Source organism: Carassius carassius, chromosome 47 (genome assembly GCF_963082965.1).
Source record: "Carassius carassius chromosome 47, fCarCar2.1, whole genome shotgun sequence".
Classification (NCBI taxonomy): Eukaryota; Metazoa; Chordata; class Actinopteri; order Cypriniformes; family Cyprinidae; genus Carassius; species Carassius carassius.
This window is the reverse complement of record NC_081801.1, coordinates 2,088,353-2,109,880: the sequence shown is the minus strand read 5'-3', so window position 1 is coordinate 2,109,880 and position 21,528 is coordinate 2,088,353. Positions and strand designations below refer to the sequence as shown.

Sequence of the window (21,528 nt, the reverse complement as noted above, 5' to 3'; positions counted from 1 at the left end):
ATATATATATAATAAATACAGAAAACAGTAATCTTGCATAATATTATTACTATATAAAATAATGGTTTCTATTGTAATATCCTTTAAAAAATAATTTATTTCTGTGATGCAAAGCTGAATTTTCATCGGCCAGTATAAAGTGCCACATGATCCTCAAGAAATTGTTGTAATATGCTCATTTGTTATGAGAATTATCAATGTTGGCAACAGTTGTGCTGCCAAATATTTTTTTTTTTTTGGAAACTGCAATACTTTTTTCAGGATTCAGGAATAAAAGGCTAAAAAGAACAGCATTTATTCAATATATAAATCATTTCTAACAAATATAAATCTTTGCTTTCACTTCTCATCAATTTAACACATTCTTGCTGAATAAATTACAATCTTTCAAAAAAGAAAGAATAAAAAATTACTATTTAAATTAATCCTCAATAAATAAATAAAAGGATCATGTGATGAAGATTAGAGTAATGATGCTGAAATTCCATTATTTTACATCATGATATTTCAAAATATAAAAAAAAAACATTAAAAATCGTTCTGATCCCCCATAACTTTTGATCGGTAATGTGTGTGTGTATATATATATATATATATATATATATATATATATATATATATATATATATATATATATATATATATATATATATATAATATGGAAATATGTATAATATGCATATGCATTCAGAAGATTGTGTTTGTAAAATACGTTTTTTGCCATTTAAAATAACTATTTTCTATTTGAATATATAGTAAAATATAATGTTTTCCCGTGAACAGCATCATTGCTTCAGTCTTCAGTGTAAAATGATCCTTCCAAACACCGCCCACCGCGTGTGGGAGCGTTCTGATTGGTCGATTCAGTTCTGGCTTCTCTTGCGTCATCAGTATAAACGCGGCTTGCGGATCATGCGCACACGCTCCTCCGACGGAAGGCTTGATGATGGTGATGATGATGTTTATGATGGTGATAATGCTGCGCAGATTCAGAAACATCCAGAATCAAGCCCTGACGCTTCGGTAAGAATCATCGTGATTGTGTCAATAATAATAATAATCAATAATAGTGTCATTATGTACATAGACGTGTTTATTTCTGGTATATTTCTATTTAAAGAGGCACTGGAGGTATGATTTATGACAGATTTCAATATATTTAACAAATTTGATTAAATTCATGATTTACATTTTTAAAGACTGTCTCCATGTCAGATTAAATATTAAATAATTTTATTGTGTGATTGTCTGCCGTTTGAATGAACATTTTTTTTTTTTTTTTTGCATTTGGTTCATATTTTATTAATAATGGCTTGTGTAAATGTCACACCATGGCAAATGGGTTCTGACAATACTTTTGCATGTTATTTCTGAATATAAGTTTGAATTGAACTGATATATAATGTACACACAGGCTCGGTCTTACAGGTGTCAGTGGTCTTCTGGCACAGAAAACTGATCCAGATTCTCTTTCTGTCTGTAGACATGAGCACTGAAACCTGACAGAAGGACAGCAGGAGAATGAGACTGCGGAGTGTAGATAAAGTGAGTAAAAAAAACTTAAAATATATTTAAAAATTAGTTTTAAATGATATACACTACTGGTCAAATGTTTGGATTAATTAAGCTTTTTAATGCATTTGAAATAAGTCTCTTTAAAAAAACTTAATCACAGGAATAAATTATATTTTAAAATAGAAAACAATTATTTTAAATTAATAATAATATTAAAAAATAAATAAATAAATAAATGCAGCCTTGGTGAGCATAAGAGATCTCTTTCGAAAATATATTTTTTAATTAATTATTATTATTATTTAATTATTCCAAACTTGTATAATAGATTGATCTTCCACTGTTTTTATATGCATTGTTTTTTCACCATTCACATATTTAAAATACATTAAATTTAGCATTTACCTTAAAATGTACATATGTTTATAATCAACACGAGATGCATTAATTATGCCATAAATCTTAAGTATTTCATGGACTGATAAATCACTGTTTGTAATTCAGAGGTCTGTTCATTCAGTGATGGGAAGGCATGTTGATAATTGTGTGTGGTTCTCAGCAATCAATAATCAATATTAAATACCTGCTGCTATTTTTGGAGTTTTGAGAACATTAAATAATTTTCTGAAGTGACTCTCAGTAAGCTGATGAGCTCCTCTGTGCTTCCTCAGCATTGGCAGCAGGGGCAGCGGATGGTGATTTATGGGACGGTCTTCCTCATCACGACCCTCCTCATCCTCTACAGCTCCAGCAGCTCGGCTGATGTTTACACCACCTTCGAAGTCAACCAGTTTCACTTCACCATCAAACACACCAACCTCAAGAAATGGGCCGGGAACGAGGGATACATTCCTGTTTACGGGAACAAGGTGATGCCAACATTTTTACAAATAATATTTATAACCCATCCACTAAATAATAAAAAAAGCCAAAATATGTACATTTTTTCATGGGCTAAATCTGGCCAAAATATATGCAGTATACACAATTTAAAAAAATGATTTCTTGTAAACCTTCAAAATACACACACACGCACGCATATATGTATATATATAAATATGTATGTATATATATATATATATATATATATATATATATATAATATACTGTATATATAATTTTTTTTTTTGTATATTTTGAAATATATTTACAAATATTTCTGAAATCTATATTATTTGCTGCATGGAAAAATGCATTAGAATTCTTAATAAAATAAAAAGATGGATCATGTAATTTTTTTTTATTATTATTTAATTGAATATATAAATATATTTTAAATCTATATTAACAATACATGTTTGGTCAATATTTTGTATATTTTGAAAAATAGTTAAAAATACCTAAAAAATACAATAGCCCTCGAATTCTTAATAAAAATAAATGGTTGCTCATATAAAGTTTTACAAATCATTTACATCATTTTTACATCAATATAAGTAATATATTTTAGCCATTTTTTAATATTTAGCTTTATTTCCACAATATATATGACTACATGTATTACTTGCTGTAAGGAAAAATGCTCTAGAATTCTTAAAGAATTCTTAATGAATAAATGCATGCTGCTGGATTGCTGTCTCAGAGCATGAAGCTGCACTGCCGTCAGTGTGCATTAGTGACCAGCTCCAGTCACATGTTGGGGACTCACGCTGGAGACGAGATCGACCGCACAGAGTGTGTCATCCGCATGAACGACGCCCCAACCTCTGGCTACGAATCAGACGTGGGGAACCGGACCAGCGTACGCGTCGTGGCTCATTCCAGCGTGTTCCGGGTGGTTCGCAAACCCACAGACTTCCTCAATCGCTCAGAGAGCCCTGCCATCATAATCTGGGGTCCGTCGACAAGGATCGGTCGCGAGGCGAAGGGAACGCTGTACAGACTGATCCAGAGAGTCAGTATGACCTACAGTAACCTGTCCTTCTTCTTCATCTCACCTGGCAAAATGCAGAAGTTTGACTCACTCTTTCAGAAAGAGACCGGCCGAGACAGGTAAACACGTCACTTTTAACCTGTTTATTTATTTTCATTTGCTTCATATTTTACATTCACATGTAGCAGATGCTTATATTATTTTATTGTTTTAATGTTGCAAAAACGGTTGAAAGCCAGGTGAAATATGGCCCAAAATATCTGCAGAATATTTTTCTGTATCATTCAATATCATAGTATTCAGTTTAATATTTAGATGCATTCCACATTGTTAGATCTCAAAGATTAATGCACATGTAATTTGTTTATTTACAGGTAAGCTACCTTTTAATTTTGGGTCCCATGAAATTGCTTGTATTTTTTCCAAAAAATATTTTGGATTGTGTGTTTTATGATTTAATTTAAAGTTATCATCAACAATAGTGTCTAATGAAATGAATTTATAAACCTTGAACAGTTGAATTGATCTTTTCAAATGTGATAGTAATTTTCTGCTTTATAATTTTTATTGTTTTAATTTTTAGTTTGTTTATTATTGTTGTAGTAACAATAATAAATGTTGCCTTGTAAGTAATATATTTAAATATTTTATGTAATATATATATATATATATATATATATATATATATATATATATATATATATATATATAGTGTATAGTGTATACTGCATATATATTATATATTGATTTATCACTCAGCCCTAATTTGTTCTTTTTCATATTGTAATATAATTATATATATATATATATATATATATATATATGAAGAAATAAAGTAAACATAAATATATAATTGAATATAATTATTCATAATAATAAAATAATTACAATATTTAATATAAAAATTTAAATTATTAAAATATTATAATATAGTTGTAATTCTAATGTAAAATATTATAATATTTATATATATATATATATATATATATATATTTATATAAATAGATTTCAACATGTATATACAAATTGATGTTGAAATGAGTTTGTCCTTTATTGTATTGTTTGAACAGTTGCTATATTTTTCAGTGTTTATTCATGTTTCACAGAAAAAGGTCTCAGTCCTGGTTAAGCACCGGCTGGTTTACCATGGTGATTGCCATAGAGATGTGTGACAACATAAAGGTTTATGGGATGGTGCCGCCAAACCATTGTGGGTAAGATGAAATAGTATTACCTGGAAAAGTGCAGTTTGACTCTAATGTTGATTGGGCAACAGTAAGTTTCATCATGTCAAAAATTGATTGATTGATTGAATCAATATAATCCCTGAAATGTAGTTTCCTGAATTGTGTTTCCTGTAGGAAGCGTCCTCAGCCCAAACGGTTGCCCTATCACTATTACAAGCCCAGAGGTCCAGATGAGTGTGTGACGTACCTCCAGAACGAGAGGGGGCGCCGTGGAGCACACCACCGCTTCATCACTGAGAAACAGGTGTTTGCACGCTGGGCCAAGCAGTACAACATCAGCTACAGACACCCGGCCTGGTGAGAAACTGTCCTGCTGAGCCGGAGCCAACATGGCGGCTTTCTTTAACAATGTTTGAATCCAAACCTGCTGTCGTTTCAAAACCAGAGGCCAAGACCAAGCCAATCTTAGTTTAATGAACAGATGATGGAACGCTTATTGTCTGAAGCATGCCGTAAAGTTTTCCTAAGCCTTCTCTTACAGTGTTTTTCACGTCTTGTCAACACATCTGAGCGTTACTTGTGTGAAACTACCAGAAACAGAATTGAACTACTTTACAAGATTAAGAGTATGTTTTATCATGTAAATAAGAACTATGAAAGAATAATTATTTTTACAAGTTTATATGGTTTTAAAATGCCCTATAAAAAACAATATTACAATTAACTACCTTTTTTTTAATGGCCAGGTGATTGGTCATTTTAACTTGCATCATTTTCAGATAAACTGCACATTTTGTTCTGCTTTATGAAGAGCTATTTATGCCTTTATACCATTATCAGGAAGTCATATGAAATCTGACCAAATGTCAGTCAGTTCTAGAACATTCCAGAACTCTATATAATTGGTTCTAAAGCTTTGCTGAAAAATCCACTACAAGAACATGCCCGGGTCATTTTTCCTTACAAAATTAAAGAAAACCAGGCTTATATAGGACTATTAATATGTATAAAGTTAATATGTTGACAAAAACTGACAAAAACACTCAGCAAATTAATTAAAACTTCAACTAAAATTACAACGAAAAGGGAACATTTAAAAATAAAAGCAAATTTAAATATTAACTTATAAAATATTGGAATAAAAACTTAAAGGTAGAAATGTTTCCTCAGCAAACTAAATAAGTAAAAATTACTAAAACTGGAAAACCTAATAAAACCAAACAGAATAAAAAAAAAAAAAAGTACAATTTGACAAACACAAATACATTTTTTTAATACAAACTGAAAACAATATCTTGCTGGACCTAAAACAGGCTTCATTTAAAATATTCGTCTTTCTCTTCATTTGTTTGTGGGGTGAAGTATGACCCGAACATATCATATAACCTAAGAAGTAAACAAAATGCATTATATTCATAATCAATCACAAACAGACTGTCACTGTTTAAAGTGTGTCTGTGGTGTCTTGAGGCCCTTCAATTTATCATGACCTTTTTACCATGTATTACCAGTATTTCATAAGACTGCTGTAAATGCTGTGCACTCACTGGAGGACTGTGCTTTCATTGGAGAACTCAAGTTGTTGTTGGTAACAGTTAGTGCTCGTCTGGGTAACTTATGTGCTGCTTTGAATGTCTTGCCTTCACTCAAAACCCAGAAATGACAGCTGCTCAATAACACAACCACTCCGAATGATTTGCATTAAAGGAATAGTAAAAAAATGAACATTTGCTGATAATGTGCTCACCTTCAGGTCATCCAAGATGTAGATGAGTTTGTTTCTTCATCAGATTTAGAGAAATGTAGCATTGGATCAGTGTCTCATCAATGGATGCTCTGCAGTGAATGGGTGCCGTAAGAATTAGAGTCAAAACAGCTGATTATATAATTTTTTTTATTTTTGGATGAACTACTCTTTTAAGTACTTCTCTAATCATCAAATGTCAAAAATCAACAAGCATGAGACGAACATATTGAATGACACATTTCATTGTAAACATCCCAAATATTAAATATTTCATTTTCAAGTCCTGCACAATTATCACCCATAATGTTAAAACCTTTTTTTTTTCTTCATCCATTCATTTGGTTATTTAAAATCGACCATCTGCCCGAGCACAAGAGCAGAGGGATTGTGGGTAATAACCATCTGGGGCATTTGTATTAAGATGCTTTCATTCTGGAAGGGTTGCAGACCAAAATCAGAATGTATTATTATGAGAATGATGATTATTACTTGACTGTATGAGCTGATTGTTTTGCTCGTTTCTCATAATGAATGTTCTGTACATGCCTGTCTTAGAAAATAAACGTATACATTTGAAAACAGACTTGTTCCGTGATTTTGTTTTATGGTTATTAACACAATATTCAAAAATTGTTCTGAAAGGAATGTTTTTCCTCTGTGTTATCATTATAGTAAAATATACATGTACATTATGTAAAGTGTAGACCATAGTAGTACTTGTTGCATTGACTGTTGTATATGCTGATTTGAACATTTATATATATATATATATATATATATATATATATATATATATATATATATATATATATTTATTATTAAAGACAAATAAGGGATGTATAGTACTAAATATAGTACCAGTGTTATTTTAGTATAGTTTTTATTAATGGTTTGATTATTCTTTCGTTTTCCATTTTAATTTTAGCTAAAACCTTAGTAATTTTAATGGGTGTTTTTGTCTTATTTTTATAAGTGTATTATATATTTGCATTAATCTTTATTTAACTTTTAGTTATTTTTGTATATCCTTATTATTTAATATCATATCTGCATTGCATTAAGTTATGAATATAAAATAAGCATTTTACGAAGACATATTATTAGGAGATACAGAGTGACATCTGATATTTATATGCGTTTTAAATAAGTTATACTGTAATTCTTTCTCTATTTCTCTATTTACATAACAGTTGTAGAACATTTTAACTTTGTTCTTTCCATATCCTCCAATTTATTCTCTTTTCGCCCTACAGATAGAAACATTATAAACACGTGATATTGAACTGGCATAAACATAGATTTTAACCGTTTTAGACTATAAATGTGACACAAAACAGCCTGGTAATGAAGTTAATTTTCATAATTCCATATATATATATATATATATTTAAAAAAAACATAAAATAAGTTTAAACCGCTTTATTTGAGAGTTTATTTGGTTTATTTTTCAATGTGTGTTACACCTAAAACGGTCCTCGAGAGAACAATTGTGACGGACGGATTTGACAGACGCGCTTCCTCTACAGAACAGGCTCTGAGTGAAGAACATCACGAGCTCGAGCCTCAAATAAAAGCATCAAAATATCAGATCTGAAGAACCAACAGCGGATTAAACGACGCGTGACAGCTCTATAAACAGCTCAACACCACAGAATACAGCATGGTAAGAAGAAGCTGCTGCCAGAGTCGTGGGAAAGAAAGACTTTGACTGACATGTGCCTTAGTGTCTGTTTAGTAACGTGTGAAATATTTTTTATTCATATATTTTATATGCAACTACATACTGTACACACTACAGAACAATATATGGTGTTTGTTATTGAAAAATATTTTTTTTACATTTTTCCTTTCCATAAATAAATAGAATAAAATAAATGCATACACATACACGCATGTATATGTAAATATCTACATTTTTTCATTCTATATATTTTATATAAATATTTACATTACATTTAATCATTTAGCAGACGCTTTTATCGAAAGCGACTTACAAATGAGAACAATAGAAGCAGTCAGGTAAACAAGAGAACAACAACAGTATACAAGTGCCATGACAAGTCTCAGTTAGTCTAATATAGAACGCATAGGTAAGGTTTTTTTTTTAAAAGACAAGAAAAGGAAAAGTGCTAGTGTTAGTTGGTTTAGTGCAGGCGAAAAAGATATATTGTATATAATAAATAGTAACCGTATATATGTAATTTATCTTCATTATAATATACAATAAAATATAATAAATAAGTACACGTGTATATATAATGTGTATAATTTTATTAAATATTTAATGTAAATATTTAATATTTTCTGGTTTAATTTAAGTACATTTATTGTGTGTTTTTGACATTTTTATCTTTCAAAAAAAAAAGGTTTTTTTTTTTTTTTTTTTTTAATGTTTATTTATTTTAGTACATCTGGTTGAACTAAATGAAAATGAGAAAAGGTTGCCTTTACAGCTGAAATAAAATATGTTTCTATATATTTCTATATAACACATTTCTTTTTAGTAAACTATAGCAGCTAATACTTTATTTATTACCGGTATATACCTTACCTTAGTTAAATAATGCAATTATTATTATAACTGAGTCATATTAATTATAAAAGAGTCACAACTGTAAAGGCATCTCTTATAATATATTTGTTCATTTTCTAATTTTGTTATTACAAACCCAGTGAGCCACATTCGCATGCTATCTTTATATGTTTATATATGGCTATTAGTTTGCACTTTGATTTGTGATGCATACAGTCATATTTCCCATGAAAAAGTGACTGAAAAAGTGAATTCTGTAAGTTCAGTTATGATTCAATTTGGGAAAACAATGAATTATCAGTAATACAATTAAGTGTAATTTTAGAATTATCACTAAATATTGAGATGAAGTTGAAATTGGAGTTTTCAAACGACTGTGTGTGTGTGTGTGTGTGTACAGCCGCAGAACGAGCACATCGAGTTACACCGCAAGCGGCATGGCTATCGTCTGGACCACCACGAGAGGAAGAGGAAGAAGGAGAGCCGAGAGGCGCACGAGAGATCGCACAAAGCCAAAAAGATGATCGGCCTCAAAGCCAAACTCTACCACAAACAGAGACACGCCGAGAAGATCCAGATGAAGAAGACGTGAGTTTTACTTGCAGTCCGCTTCACTTTGGTCAGAATCTAGGCAGAAATTATCTCAATGCACAGTTGCATTATAATTATTTGTGTTCAGCATTAAGATGCATGAGCAGAGGAAGAGCAAACAGAAAGACGATGACAAGACCCCAGAAGGGGCGGTGCCAGCTTACCTGCTGGACAGAGAGGGCCAATCACGCGCCAAGGTTCTCTCCAACATGATCAAACAGAAGAGGAAAGAGAAAGCTGTAAGTCTCCAATCAGACCACAGGTTTCTGCTCTTACTGGAAAACTATTCAATCCTGCTTGAATCAGTATATTAGAATGATTTCTGAAGATCATGTGACACTGAAGACTGGAGGAATGATGCTGAAAATACAGCTTTGATCACAGGAATAAATGACATTTTACGATATATTAAAATATGAAACTGTTATTTTAAATTTTAATAATATTTTACAATATTACAGTATCTTTAATCAAATAAATGCAGCCTTGGAGAGCACAAGACAATTCTTTCATTAACATTTTTCATCAGTAGAGTAAATGTTGGATCTATATATATGGAGCGAATATATGAAAGCTAGAAGTTTTTATTTATGTTTTGGTGTTTAAATATAAAATCTGACAAGTCCCATCTTTCCATTTAGTATTTTCCTCATTAATTATCCCGTCTCGTTTAATAGTGTGACACATTACAGAAGTCAGTCTGTTTGCATATACCAATCGCCTTTTGATTTTTGTGCCTCTCTTTAGGGAAAGTGGGAGGTTCCTCTCCCGAAGGTCCGAGCCCAGGGCGAAACCGAGGTTCTGAAGGTCATCCGCACAGGAAAGAGACAGAAAAAGGCCTGGAAGAGGATGGTGACCAAAGTCTGTTTCGTAGGAGACGGATTCACACGCAAACCGCCCAAATATGAGCGCTTCATCAGACCTATGGTAAAATATCACACATGTACCTTCAAGATCAAAGTAATACCTTGAGTGAGCTGTGACTTCAGAAATACCAAAACATTCATTTATATTACTGTACTTAAAAAATTAAAATAATAATAATGCTTATTTTAAGAAAAAAAAAAATTTGAATTGTCTATTAATTTATTTTTTATTTGTTTACATTTTTTTTTTTTCAGTGTGGTTCTGGTATACATTTGTCAAGTCACTATAAAATAAATAAATAAATAAAAATACATAGTGAATAGAGAATGCATTATCCAGCATTATTTCACACTATAAATATGTAAATATTTGTTAAAAATTCACAATAAGATCCCATTAGTTAACTTTAGTTAATGCATGAAAATTAACTAACAGTGAGCAATACATTTGTTACAGTATTTATTAATCTTCATTAATAAAAATACAGTTGTTGGCTCAGGTCCATCAAATAATAAAAACAGATACAACTTTTAATAATGCATTAGTAATTGTTTAAATTAATTGTAAAATAAATAAATATTTTAACAGAATATAAAGATACATCGTATTTCTTTATAAAAAATATAACATATTTTTAACAAAATATATACATTTATTTTAAAAAATGTTACTATATTTTGATGTAAATATATATGGAGCTGTGATTTGAATGTAGGGATATGCCAGTATCAAATTTTCATGTTGCGATTAATTGCTCATGCTTTTATCACAGTATACGGTATTATCATGATATTTAAATTTAGTTTTAGTTAGTGGTCATAATACAGTATAACATGTTTAATTACTTTTTTCTTACAACAAAAATAAATATGCAATAAAGCAATACAGAAAAATATGTAAAGTTAAAGGCTGTGTTGCAGGGTAAATTTTTTAATGAATTTGTGCAATTTGCCTGTTGGTAATAAACATTTAAACTGTTATCCATTGTATTTTATGTTGTTGGGTATCACAAAACGGGATATAATACGAAAAAGTAGGTACTATCTTACAGCAGTCTCCTTTCCCCCACAATGCATTGCATCACGTCACGTTGGGGAGAGAATTTACCAAAGCCGCCTTGAGAGCATTGAGAGTGACTAGAGAGACGAGTAGTAGACGTGAGTATTCAGATAGCTCAGATTATAGATATATAGATAAATACATAGATAAATATAGATAGATAGACTACATATATAGATAGATAGACAGACAGACAGATAGAGAGATATCGACCAACAGCGACCCAAACGCACTCACTTCCCTACAGCACAAGCTTTTCAGCGCAGTTTCCATGGGACAGCGCCGCCCACACAAGCACCTGCCAATCACAGCGACACACACGCGGCTACGTTTGCAACAACATTTTCACCGGAGGAAGAGATAAACGCTTAGAAACGTCCATATAGCTAGCATGATGCCTTCTATTTCTAGATGACAAAGACAAAGTTTACCAGTTCTACGACACTATGGAAAAAGGTTACCGGTACTTATCTGAACTAACGTCATGATCACTGCCACTAGATATAAAGAAAAAGTTGATTTTTCACTCGGTGCTACTCAGTGACAGTAAAATATATATATATATATATATATATATATATATATATATATATATATATATATATATATATATGTGTGTGTCGTTATTGTGCACTGCTGCTCGTAGACTGGCTCCAGTGCTCATTGCTGCGATGCTAAACGATAGCAACTAGGGGTGTAGCTATCGAATATTTTAGTGATCGAGTATTCTACCAAAAATTCCATCGATTAATTGAGTAATCGGATAAAATGTGTTTTTGCTTAATTAAAGTGCAATATTAATTATGCAAGAGAAAATAAGACTACTGGGTCTCTTAAAATGAACAACTAAGTTTCCTTTTTTAGAAAAAATCTATTTTTATTTTTTAAATGCATAGAATGCAATGCATACATCAAAAATAAACATTTAATTATTACTACCCATTGTTTCTCTGTCTGTACTTGTACTGTGAACAATGACAATAAAGTTGACAGATGAATTAAGTGCATTTAAGTGCCATTCAGTTGGGGTTTTAAATAAAGCATTTTCTGAGATGGACAATAAACATTAAACACATAAAACATTAATTTAATTTATCTTTTAATTATTGAAAATTAAGCAAACCTAACTTTTTGGTAAACGAAGGGGATTTACTATTAAAAATAAAACATGGAAGAAATGTTGTGATTTTTGTAGTAGTAGTAGCCCAGGCTATGTACATTCTGCTGAACAATAGTCTTTAACCGGACTTTTATTTTTGACGTACCTTTAAAGTTCTGTGTATGTGATGTGACCCTAGTTTTACTCAAATCAAATGGTCAAATGCTCATGAAGTGGCTGTCAGAGCAGTTCTGGACATGTTCATGTGTTCACGTCTTTATTTAGTGAGAGGAAAGACGGTGAAATCACCGCGAGTGTCACGCGCGCTTCCGTGTGTTTATGAATGAAGACGCGCTTCTGCGCCATTCATTAACAGAGACACGCAGAACATGCAGGATTCATATTTAAACAGACTGTTCCGGCTTAATATTTTCAGATATTAATTAATATCGTGATTTGATGTAAGTGCAATTACCTATTTTGATTAATTCATTCAAAATTCGGCAAATTCCGTGCCATTCCGCATTAAACTGTAAATTCTGTTTTTATGACTGGATTCCGCGATTCCCTCCGCCTTTTCTACATCGCGGAAATCATAGGGCCCTAGTTGTGGTATGCCAGCTCTATCTTGCAATGGACACAAGCCACGACGTTCTCTTTACGCTTGCCCGCGCCCTCAAATCAAAACACCGCTGACTCCTTGTAGTATGAGATTTCGGACTCAGCGCTTGTGGCTCTTTCCGCTTTGTGGATGACGTAAACGCGTTGTGTCACATTAAAAAAATCATTGCGAAAGAACCTGACGTGAGATTTAAAATAAATTAAGAGGCTTCGAGGCAGAGGAATTTGCCTCGATCATTTTTTGTAATCGAGTTACTCGAGTTATTCGAGGAATCGTTTCAGCTCTAATAGCAACTCTCCACTCATTCTCCTCGGACCATGCATTAAATTGGCTTTGACGGACATCAGTTCTTGGCAATTCCTCACTTGCCCTCTCACGTCTGGCAGGTTTGAAATTACACGGCTCTTGCATGCAATCTATACATGTTGGCTCTTGCCACCTCTTCCTCATCCCAGTCAGTCGCTATAGTTCTGATGCTGCGTTCCAGGCAGGTTTTTGAGCTTGTAATCACTATTTCATACCACGACTAATGACTTTGTACCGTTCCAGGCAAGTTACGCCAAACTTTCTGAGCGCAAGGAATTGTAACTAGATTATTTATTTTATTGCAACGTTACAGTGACCTAAAATCATTTTTTTCAATGTGTACCACTTGCATAAACACGGCATCCATAGGCAGTATTATTCGTAGGGGCTGCCATCGTTGTTTCGCGTGCTGTGTGACCTCGGAACTCGGTGTACATCGATCTAGTACGAGACATGAGTTCACGGGTGGGAAGTCACGGGTTTGATTGCCGTTCCAGTGCACTTTCACGGGTTTTAGGTTGGAAAAACACGGGTTGCCTGGAATGCGGCATCATACTAGACTGAGGCTACCTTTCCTCGACTTCTCCCCAACGTGACGTCATCACCGAGTTGCGTAAAAAAAACGTTAATACCAAAAACCTAAAAAATAGGTCTTTAAGACCATTTTTGAGACATTTTAAAAATGATATACATATCTTGAGTGATTTATGTACCCATTAATCGAAAGTGGTGGTTAACCTGCAACATGGCCTTTAAGAGTTTTACACAGATTAAGGTGCAAAAGAACTATAAAGACCAATAGGTATCACTTTATCACAATAAGACCTCATCAGTTAAGCTTAGTAAGTGCATTAACATTCACAGTGAGCAATAGTTACTCTTAGTTCAAATACTCTTAGTTCATGTTAGCTCATTAAATAACACAGTTGCAACTTTCGATTTTAACGTGTTATGAAATATTGGAATACCTAAGATTAATGAATGTTCAGAAGAATTTTTCATTGGCAGTTTGTTAACTAATGAAGCCATAACGTAAAGTGTGAACGAACAATATAGAATCAAAACCCTTTCAAACGATATCTAGGGTATGTTGTAGTCCAGATTAAAATGTAAAAAAAAAAAGTTTGAATATTCTTAGCCTATTAAGTCTAAATATTTAATTATTTGGCGCTGTGATGAACAACACAGCAAATCTTAATGGCTATTTAAATACGTTTTAGAAAGTAGAGCAGCTGCTTTATTTATGGGGTTTCCAGAGTAAGGGCTGCAGTCAGTGCTTTCAGTCTCTCACGTGTTCTTTCAAGCAGAATACAGCGATGTTGTGCAGTTTTACCAGTTAATGGGAAAAGTATTCTTAAAATGCATTCCAAATTCTGAATAATTTGTAATATATAATAATTCACGGTATTTAGAAGTGCCCACGATAACAACATTGTGCATATTCATTACCAAGATATATCGCATAACCGAATACCGGCACATGTCTATTTGAATGTCTACAGGGTCTGAGGTTTAAGAAGGCACACGTCACTCATCCTGAGCTGAAGGCCACCTTCTGTTTGCCCATCCTGGGTGTGAAGAAGAACCCGTCCTCCTCCCTTTACACCACTCTAGGGGTCATCACCAAGGGAACGGTCATTGAGGTCAACGTCAGTGAGCTTGGATTGGTCACGCAGGGCGGGAAGGTCATCTGGGGTGAGTGTCTGATTGGCTCCTCTCTTATTGTCAGTACAGTGCTCAAAAACATGTTTTGCAGAATGAAAGACTGAGATATAATCTTGTGTTTCAGGTAAATATGCCCAGGTGACGAATAACCCCGAAAACGATGGTTGCATTAATGCCGTTTTGCTTGTATAATGGAAACCTGAAACGTTTGTTATGGAACTGTGCCTTCGAGTGCAGCGCTAATGTGAAATACTGTTATTTACATCAGAAATCATCTCGGAAATCATAAGAAAAGATGATTTGAAGACAGTTGATGGAGTTGCGACGTCACATCTGGACCCAAAGCATGTGGATCAGAAATAAAGTGTTGTTTTTTTCTTCTTCTAAAAGATGTTGTCAAAAATTGTTTCTCTTTGCATATTGTACTACAATACATTGATGATGTCACAGCAGTATTTACATGGTATCCTGGGGCACTTCACACCTGCATTTAATCGTTTAGATGCCATAAAAAGTAATCATTCACAGACTAAGTTACATTGTGTACTATTAAACCTTTATGTGATAAATAATGGCACTAAAAGAAAAGTTTATAAATCCAACAAATTCTGATTTTATTATTGCAAATGGTTAAGATGTTAAAATTAGGCATGTTCAATTATTGGCCGAGTTCATAAGCTCATTTATTCTTAATAAACCTAGAAATATTGGGACATTTTAAAATTGATTTAAAATTTTTTATTTGTTTTTGCAAATAATATGCATTTTTAGCTTTGCTCTGCTCAAAAATATTTAATTGCCTAGTATTTTGTAACAAAAAGCCTGTTTTGCCATGGGATAAACTCACAGTTGTCTTCTTTTTTTGTAATGTAGAATTGTGATATAAAAACAAAATTGCAAGATATAAACTTGCAAGTGCAAGAAAAAAATAATTTAAAAATATATTTTTATCATTCTAGACATTTTTATACTCCGTTAATTTCTAGAATCTGTAAATGAATTTGAGTACAATAATAAAATTCTCAAGACAAATCGAGTCTGTTTAGATTATAAAGCTTTATCAAAATCAACATCCTTCAAGTATTTTATCTTGGCGCATCTCAAAATCATAGTTTCATGAATGTCTCAAATCTGAAAACATGTTTAAACAAGATCATTAGATAATGCAAAATAATGAATAAGTGTTCATCGGCTGTATTCTGAACTCCTACTCAACAAAAGCTTCGATCAGAACCAGAGGCACATATCTACAAAACAGATATGAATCCTGAAAGTGATGCATTGGAAAAACTTTCATTGGTCAAAATTAGATTCAAGTTCTTCATTCACAACTTGCGCTGAAATTAAAAAAAAAACGAAAGGTAGAAATGTATCTGATATTTCAAGATGAAGGCAAATTAGCTTTTCCCCTCACTATCATTAATACAGATCATTATAAAATCGCCAACAGACTTTTTTTTTTAGGAGCTCCACAATGTGCAAAGTCATTTAATAACCCCATCAATAGAAACGCTCTTGAGAACAAGGACTCCAGCAGCTGATCAGACATGAATAAAACAGTCTCCATTATTGTTTAAAACAACTGTGATTGAGTAAAAAACCTCCCAGCATGTCATTCAGTCTCAGGAGCAAATCTGCAATTCCTTCGATTGCAGTTCTGTGGAATAAAGCACACAGTAGATAACAGGTTTGCTGTCTTTGAGTCTTTGTTTTTTCCGCTCTCGATCAAATATAGAAGTCCAGTCTGCTGGGAATAACCTTGCAGCCCTTCATGGAGAAAACACGCTCCTCTTTAGGGAAGTAGTTCAGGTCGCGGGCCATGGTTTCAACCACTTCTTTATCTGGGACGTGACCCTTGGAGACCATCTCAGCCAAACCGCACTGAATGATGTGCTTGTACTCCAGAGGAAGGAACGGCACGAAGAAATCCACCAGGTTCTTATCGATTAAACTAGTGTGCCAGAAACCACCTGCAGAAAGAGATCTTCATTACAATGGAACCGTAAGCAAACTACGGTCAGACTGGAGGAACAAAATGACTTTAAATGCAATGATTGACAGATTTTCAGCTCCATATAATGGCAAAGAGAAACAAGACGTACTGTTTTTGTTGTTGAAGACTGACAGTGAAAGTGCCGTCTCTAGATCCTTCAGCTGGATGTCCTCTCGTTCTCTAGCATCCCTCCAGAAATCCAGAGCCACCTGGACGATGTTCTCACCCCCGGCATTGCTGTAAAACAAAAGCACGTAAGCTACAGAAGATGTTCAGCTATATATATATATATATATGCCATATTCGGTTTTCAATTGTTGCATTGACTTCCCTATATCTCTGGGATTTAATTATATAGAGCCTTAAAATTTACGATTCCAAAAGAAACATTTCTTAGGGAGCAGAATCTAAAAGGATATTGAGATATTTTTAATAATTCTTCCTTTACAGGAATGCAAAAGTCAGAAAAATAAAATTTTTGGCTATCATGCGATTGTTTTGACAGGGAAACAAGACATAGTTTGGACATTATTTGTTCTTCAGTCATTCCTCTTTGAAAGAAAAAAGTATCGGCTGAATGCAAAGTGACCCACATTTGGTTTTTGCTCACTGTACAATTTCACAATTTGCTTTTGGAGCCACAATGAAATCCCATATTGTCTTTAAATTAACGATACAAGGACTAAATAAAAAAGTTTATTAAGAATCCAAATCTAAAAGGATATTACGAGATCTTTAATACTTCTTGAGTTACAAACACACAAACTTAGGAAAAACTGCTAATTTTATATTTCTGAACTGTCACCACCGGCATTTAATGCAACAAAGACTGCTAAAGTCAACAGATTTTACCGATCTCGGTGTAAGAATGGCATCTTTCTAAAGTCATTTTTATTTATTATTTTAATTTTGCTCAGAATCTCAGGTGAAAATATAAATTTTGATCCCCCTCTACAAAATAGTGAACTACTCAGTGAATGACATTTAATAATTTGGCTTTCAACACTATGTTTGTCTTTCCTCAGAAAACATGAACAAAATCAAAACATTTCATATCAGTTTGGGATTTTTATGTCTGTATCGTCCAGCCTGACAGCAGCCATCAAGCACAATTATTCCTGATGTAATCACTAGTGACCGTTTGCATTAATTACAGATTTCGAGACGTACAATGAAACGGACCTGAGGAAGATGAAGATGGCCTGTCTGTACGACACTCCGTTCAGGTTGTCATAGAAGTCCAGGTAAGGTTTAATACTGTCGATAAGCCCGGGATGCATTTTATCCATTTCATCAAAGATGAACATTGAACGCGGGCAGATGGAAACATTCCCTCGTATCCACTCCTGTAACTGGGTCTAAACACACACAGAACAAGCTTTTTGTACAAATATGACTATAAAACATTCGATTCAATCACCACACTGGATGCTTTGTGTTGGTTCGGTGAAATATATGATGTCATTTCCGTGTATAAACTCATTACCTTGTACGAGTCGATGTGAGCCTCATGGGGAAAGTGCGCTGTCGCTGTAAACAGATGAACGAAGTTGCTCGTCATCCCTTTCTCGTAAATATTTTCTGCTATAAGTTGGCTCACAAAGTTCTTCCCGGTCCCCGTCCAGCCGTGGAGGGACAGAACCAGTGGTTTCTTGGGGGTTTTGTTGTTCATGAAGCCCGTGACGGCTTTGATGATGACCTCAGCAGCGACATGCTGCCCGTACAGCTTCGTGTTGAGGTCATTCTTCAGTCCTGTGGACCAGAGGACAGATTTACAGCAATCATATGATTTATACATAACATCAGCACTTTAATTAATTAATTATGCAACTAATTAAGACAACTAATTAAGTTTACTTGTTTACAACAGGGTTGTTATAGTTAAACTAGTTACTTGAAATATTGTGTAGTAATGTAATAATAATAATAATGACGCATTCTGCATAAAATGCAGAATCAATATTCAGTACAGTTTAATAAAAATGTTATAAAAATGTAAATGTAAATAAACCCCTTCTCACTTATCAATACAATAAAATAAGAACTAAATTACTTTATTTAAAAAAATAAAAAACATTAAATTAAATAATTGCTAAGGCCTTATTTCTAATTTACATGTACTTTAACTTGATAACTAAAATAAAAAAACTAAAATGAAATGAATAAAAACTATATAGGCCTATTTAAAAGGAAAAAATAAACTAAGACAAATGACAAAATTACCAAAACTTTAACAAAAAAATAAAATAAAAACTTATTCAAAACATAAATAAAAACTATTATATCATATCAATTATGCACAAATAATGCTGGTTCACCAAGGTAAAATAAATATCACACATATAGCTGTTTTTAGATGCATGTTGATTCAATTCACATTTATTCCCAATGAACAAATCATTGAGATAACAAGACAAGCTTATTTGTTTACAATTAGAATTTGAAAATAAACTAATACCTTTGGCTGCAATGTTTTTACAAATATTATAAAAAAAAAAAATAATATATATATATATATATATATATATATATATTATTTGCATTAAAAAAGCCATCCCAAAAAATAATAAATAGAATTATAACGAACGAAAGAAACAAATATGTAAGAGATGTGCATTGTGCGCGCTTTTGTCTGAGATAATTCACAAAAAAAAAAAATAAATAAAAAAAAAAAATAATAATATATATATATATATATATATATATATATATATATATATATATATATATATATATATATATATATATATATATAATAATAATCTCACACGATGACCTATAATACAAAAACTGATCAAAAGTTCACCTGTCACATTAAAGTTGAGCCAGTTCTTATTACAGGTTTCGTATAAATAGTGATAGAGCTTCCTGCCCAGCGCTGCGACTCCGGTCCCCAGCAGCAGCGAGCTGCACACGAGCTCTATGGCCTCCACCAGCCGCCCTGCGATCAGGACGCAGAGCAGCACGGTGGTCCATGCGCGAGGCGGCCGACATTTCATTTTACTAAAACAATCATCTATATTTTTCATTGGAAAAAGAAAGGAAAAATAACGACAACAAGGGATCCATCTAACAGCCCCGCCCTTTCCTACTTGGGAAAAGTGACGTCGTTTGCGAACGACTCATGCGCGAAGCGTTCTGTTCAACGGCGCACGTTTTTTTGCAATTTGGTCACTAGGTCAAAACTGTTAATATTAAGTACTTGCCAATGCGTTTAGAAAACACGTTTACATATTATGAGATGGGTTATAATATCTGGCTGAATTATTTTAGTATAATATAAATTATTCATGCAATTATTAAGATACTTGCGAACAAATTAAGACAGATTAAAACAGATTAAGTGATCTTTAACAGACATCTTGCAGATGTACTTGTGCTATTTAATGCAATAATACATGCTCATATGTGCATAGCATCAATGCAATAGATACATTTACGTTTACAATAACGTCATTTATCAGACGCTTTTATTCTGATCTACTTACAAGTGCGGACAACAGAAGCATAATATATATATATATATATATATATATTACACACACACACAAAGGAAAATCAAGTAGACAGAATAGAAAAATAGAAAGCTAGTGTTTTTTAAATAAAATAAGTTTAACATGAAGTAGAATCAAATTAGAATAGAAAGTGCTAGACTTAGAGGGTCAGATAAAGATGCATGTTATGTAGCTATTATCATATAAGTGTCATGTGCATTATACACACCATCGGTGAAGTAAATAGGCTATCAATACAAGTGGCTGTTTAAAATTAATAAATTATGCATGTCTTGTCTGCCTATTTGTATGTCAATTAAATACAGGCATCAACATGGAATAATTTATTCATTTTAAATAAAGATAAATGTGTGGGATATAATTCTTCGTGATATATGGAATATGTGGATACCATAAACACATTCGTACTTGCGTTCTGAAACAACAAATAAAGCTCTTGCGAACCTGTTTGGTTGTATGAGATCCACTCCGGTCTGCAACACTCCTGGAAGTAGTAGAACACGTTCTGATAACGGGCCAGGAATCCGGTGAGAGCCGCTGCCATCCCGACCGCGATGCTGGTACTGATCGGCTCTATCGCCGCCGTGACCGAGACACTGCACAGAACACAGCCAGCGAACAGCACACATGTCAGCCGCATTCTGCACTCTGACACCGAGCACGGAACCCGTTTCGAATCCGGTGAATTACTAAATAATGAACAGCAACTTCCGTAAACCGAATCAAAAGCGTCCGTTCGGAATCAAACACGAACTGCGACGAGTTCCGCGCTTGTGACGTCACGCGGATCTATAGTTGAAATGCTATTGTGATTTAATTGTGTTGCTTTAATTGTTCTAGTTAATTGTCTCTCTCATCAATTGAACTTGTGACCGCTTTGTTTGACTTTTTCTTAGTTTGCTAAATGCAAGATCTTGAGTTTTTATTAATTGAGTATTATATCGTTAAATACTTGA

At 33.1% G+C, this 21,528-nt stretch overlaps 3 protein-coding genes across 4 annotated transcripts; 2 read left to right on the top strand and 1 right to left on the bottom strand.

Moving 5' to 3' along the window:
- The first annotated feature begins 901 nt into the window (after positions 1–901).
- LOC132130227 (alpha-N-acetylgalactosaminide alpha-2,6-sialyltransferase 6-like) lies at positions 902–5,296 on the top strand. The gene is made up of 7 exons (XM_059541934.1): positions 902–1,023; positions 1,484–1,545; positions 2,187–2,384; positions 3,098–3,507; positions 4,495–4,602; positions 4,750–5,004; positions 5,035–5,296. Exons 2-6 carry the CDS (start codon positions 1,522–1,524, stop codon positions 4,934–4,936), a joined length of 927 nt encoding a protein of 308 aa, XP_059397917.1. The 5' UTR covers positions 902–1,023; positions 1,484–1,521; the 3' UTR covers positions 4,937–5,004; positions 5,035–5,296.
- A 2,528-nt stretch (positions 5,297–7,824) lies between these two features.
- nsa2 (NSA2 ribosome biogenesis homolog (S. cerevisiae)) lies at positions 7,825–15,787 on the top strand. Its single transcript, XM_059542231.1, has 6 exons — positions 7,825–7,985; positions 9,256–9,443; positions 9,535–9,685; positions 10,194–10,373; positions 14,902–15,094; positions 15,189–15,787. Exons 1-6 carry the CDS (start codon positions 7,983–7,985, stop codon positions 15,254–15,256), a joined length of 783 nt encoding a protein of 260 aa, XP_059398214.1. The 5' UTR covers positions 7,825–7,982; the 3' UTR covers positions 15,257–15,787.
- Positions 15,788–16,101: 314 nt separating this feature from the next.
- Positions 16,102–21,324, bottom strand: tor1 (torsin family 1). Of its 2 annotated transcripts, none has more exons than XM_059541618.1 (5): positions 21,017–21,324; positions 18,544–18,809; positions 18,240–18,415; positions 17,167–17,294; positions 16,102–17,034 (listed from the first exon to the last, which is right to left on the bottom strand). In XM_059541618.1, the coding sequence occupies exons 1-5, from the start codon at positions 21,210–21,212 to the stop codon at positions 16,790–16,792; spliced, it is 1,011 nt and encodes a 336-aa protein (XP_059397601.1). In that variant the 5' UTR covers positions 21,213–21,324; the 3' UTR covers positions 16,102–16,789. The 2 variants fall into 2 exon arrangements, with proteins under 2 accessions (XP_059397601.1, XP_059397600.1); XM_059541617.1 differs by lacking the exon at positions 21,017–21,324 and adding an exon at positions 19,864–20,154.
- Positions 21,325–21,528: the final 204 nt, after the last annotated feature.

What these genes read in the sequence shown, in the direction of transcription:
- LOC132130227 (XM_059541934.1), top strand. Translation starts at nt 1,522, where the DNA reads ATGAGACTGCGGAGTGTAGATAAA. An exon ending in AAAGAGACCGGCCGAGACAG is followed by an intron (nt 3,508 to 4,494) that starts GTAAACACGTCA and finishes CATGTTTCACAG; the next exon opens with AAAAAGGTCTCAGTCCTGGT. An exon ending in GTGCCGCCAAACCATTGTGG is followed by an intron (nt 4,603 to 4,749) that starts GTAAGATGAAAT and finishes TGTTTCCTGTAG; the next exon opens with GAAGCGTCCTCAGCCCAAAC.
- nsa2 (XM_059542231.1), top strand. An exon ending in AAGATCCAGATGAAGAAGAC is followed by an intron (nt 9,444 to 9,534) that starts GTGAGTTTTACT and finishes ATTTGTGTTCAG; the next exon opens with CATTAAGATGCATGAGCAGA. An exon ending in GGGCGGGAAGGTCATCTGGG is followed by an intron (nt 15,095 to 15,188) that starts GTGAGTGTCTGA and finishes CTTGTGTTTCAG; the next exon opens with GTAAATATGCCCAGGTGACG.
- tor1 (XM_059541617.1), bottom strand. Translation starts at nt 20,086, where the DNA reads ATGAAAAATATAGATGATTGTTTTAGTAAAATGAAATGTCGGCCGCCT. An exon ending in GCTCAACTTTAATGTGACAG is followed by an intron (nt 18,810 to 19,863) that starts GTGAACTTTTGA and finishes TCTGGTCCACAG; the next exon opens with GACTGAAGAATGACCTCAAC. An exon ending in GCCATCTTCATCTTCCTCAG is followed by an intron (nt 17,295 to 18,239) that starts GTCCGTTTCATT and finishes TTTGTTTTACAG; the next exon opens with CAATGCCGGGGGTGAGAACA.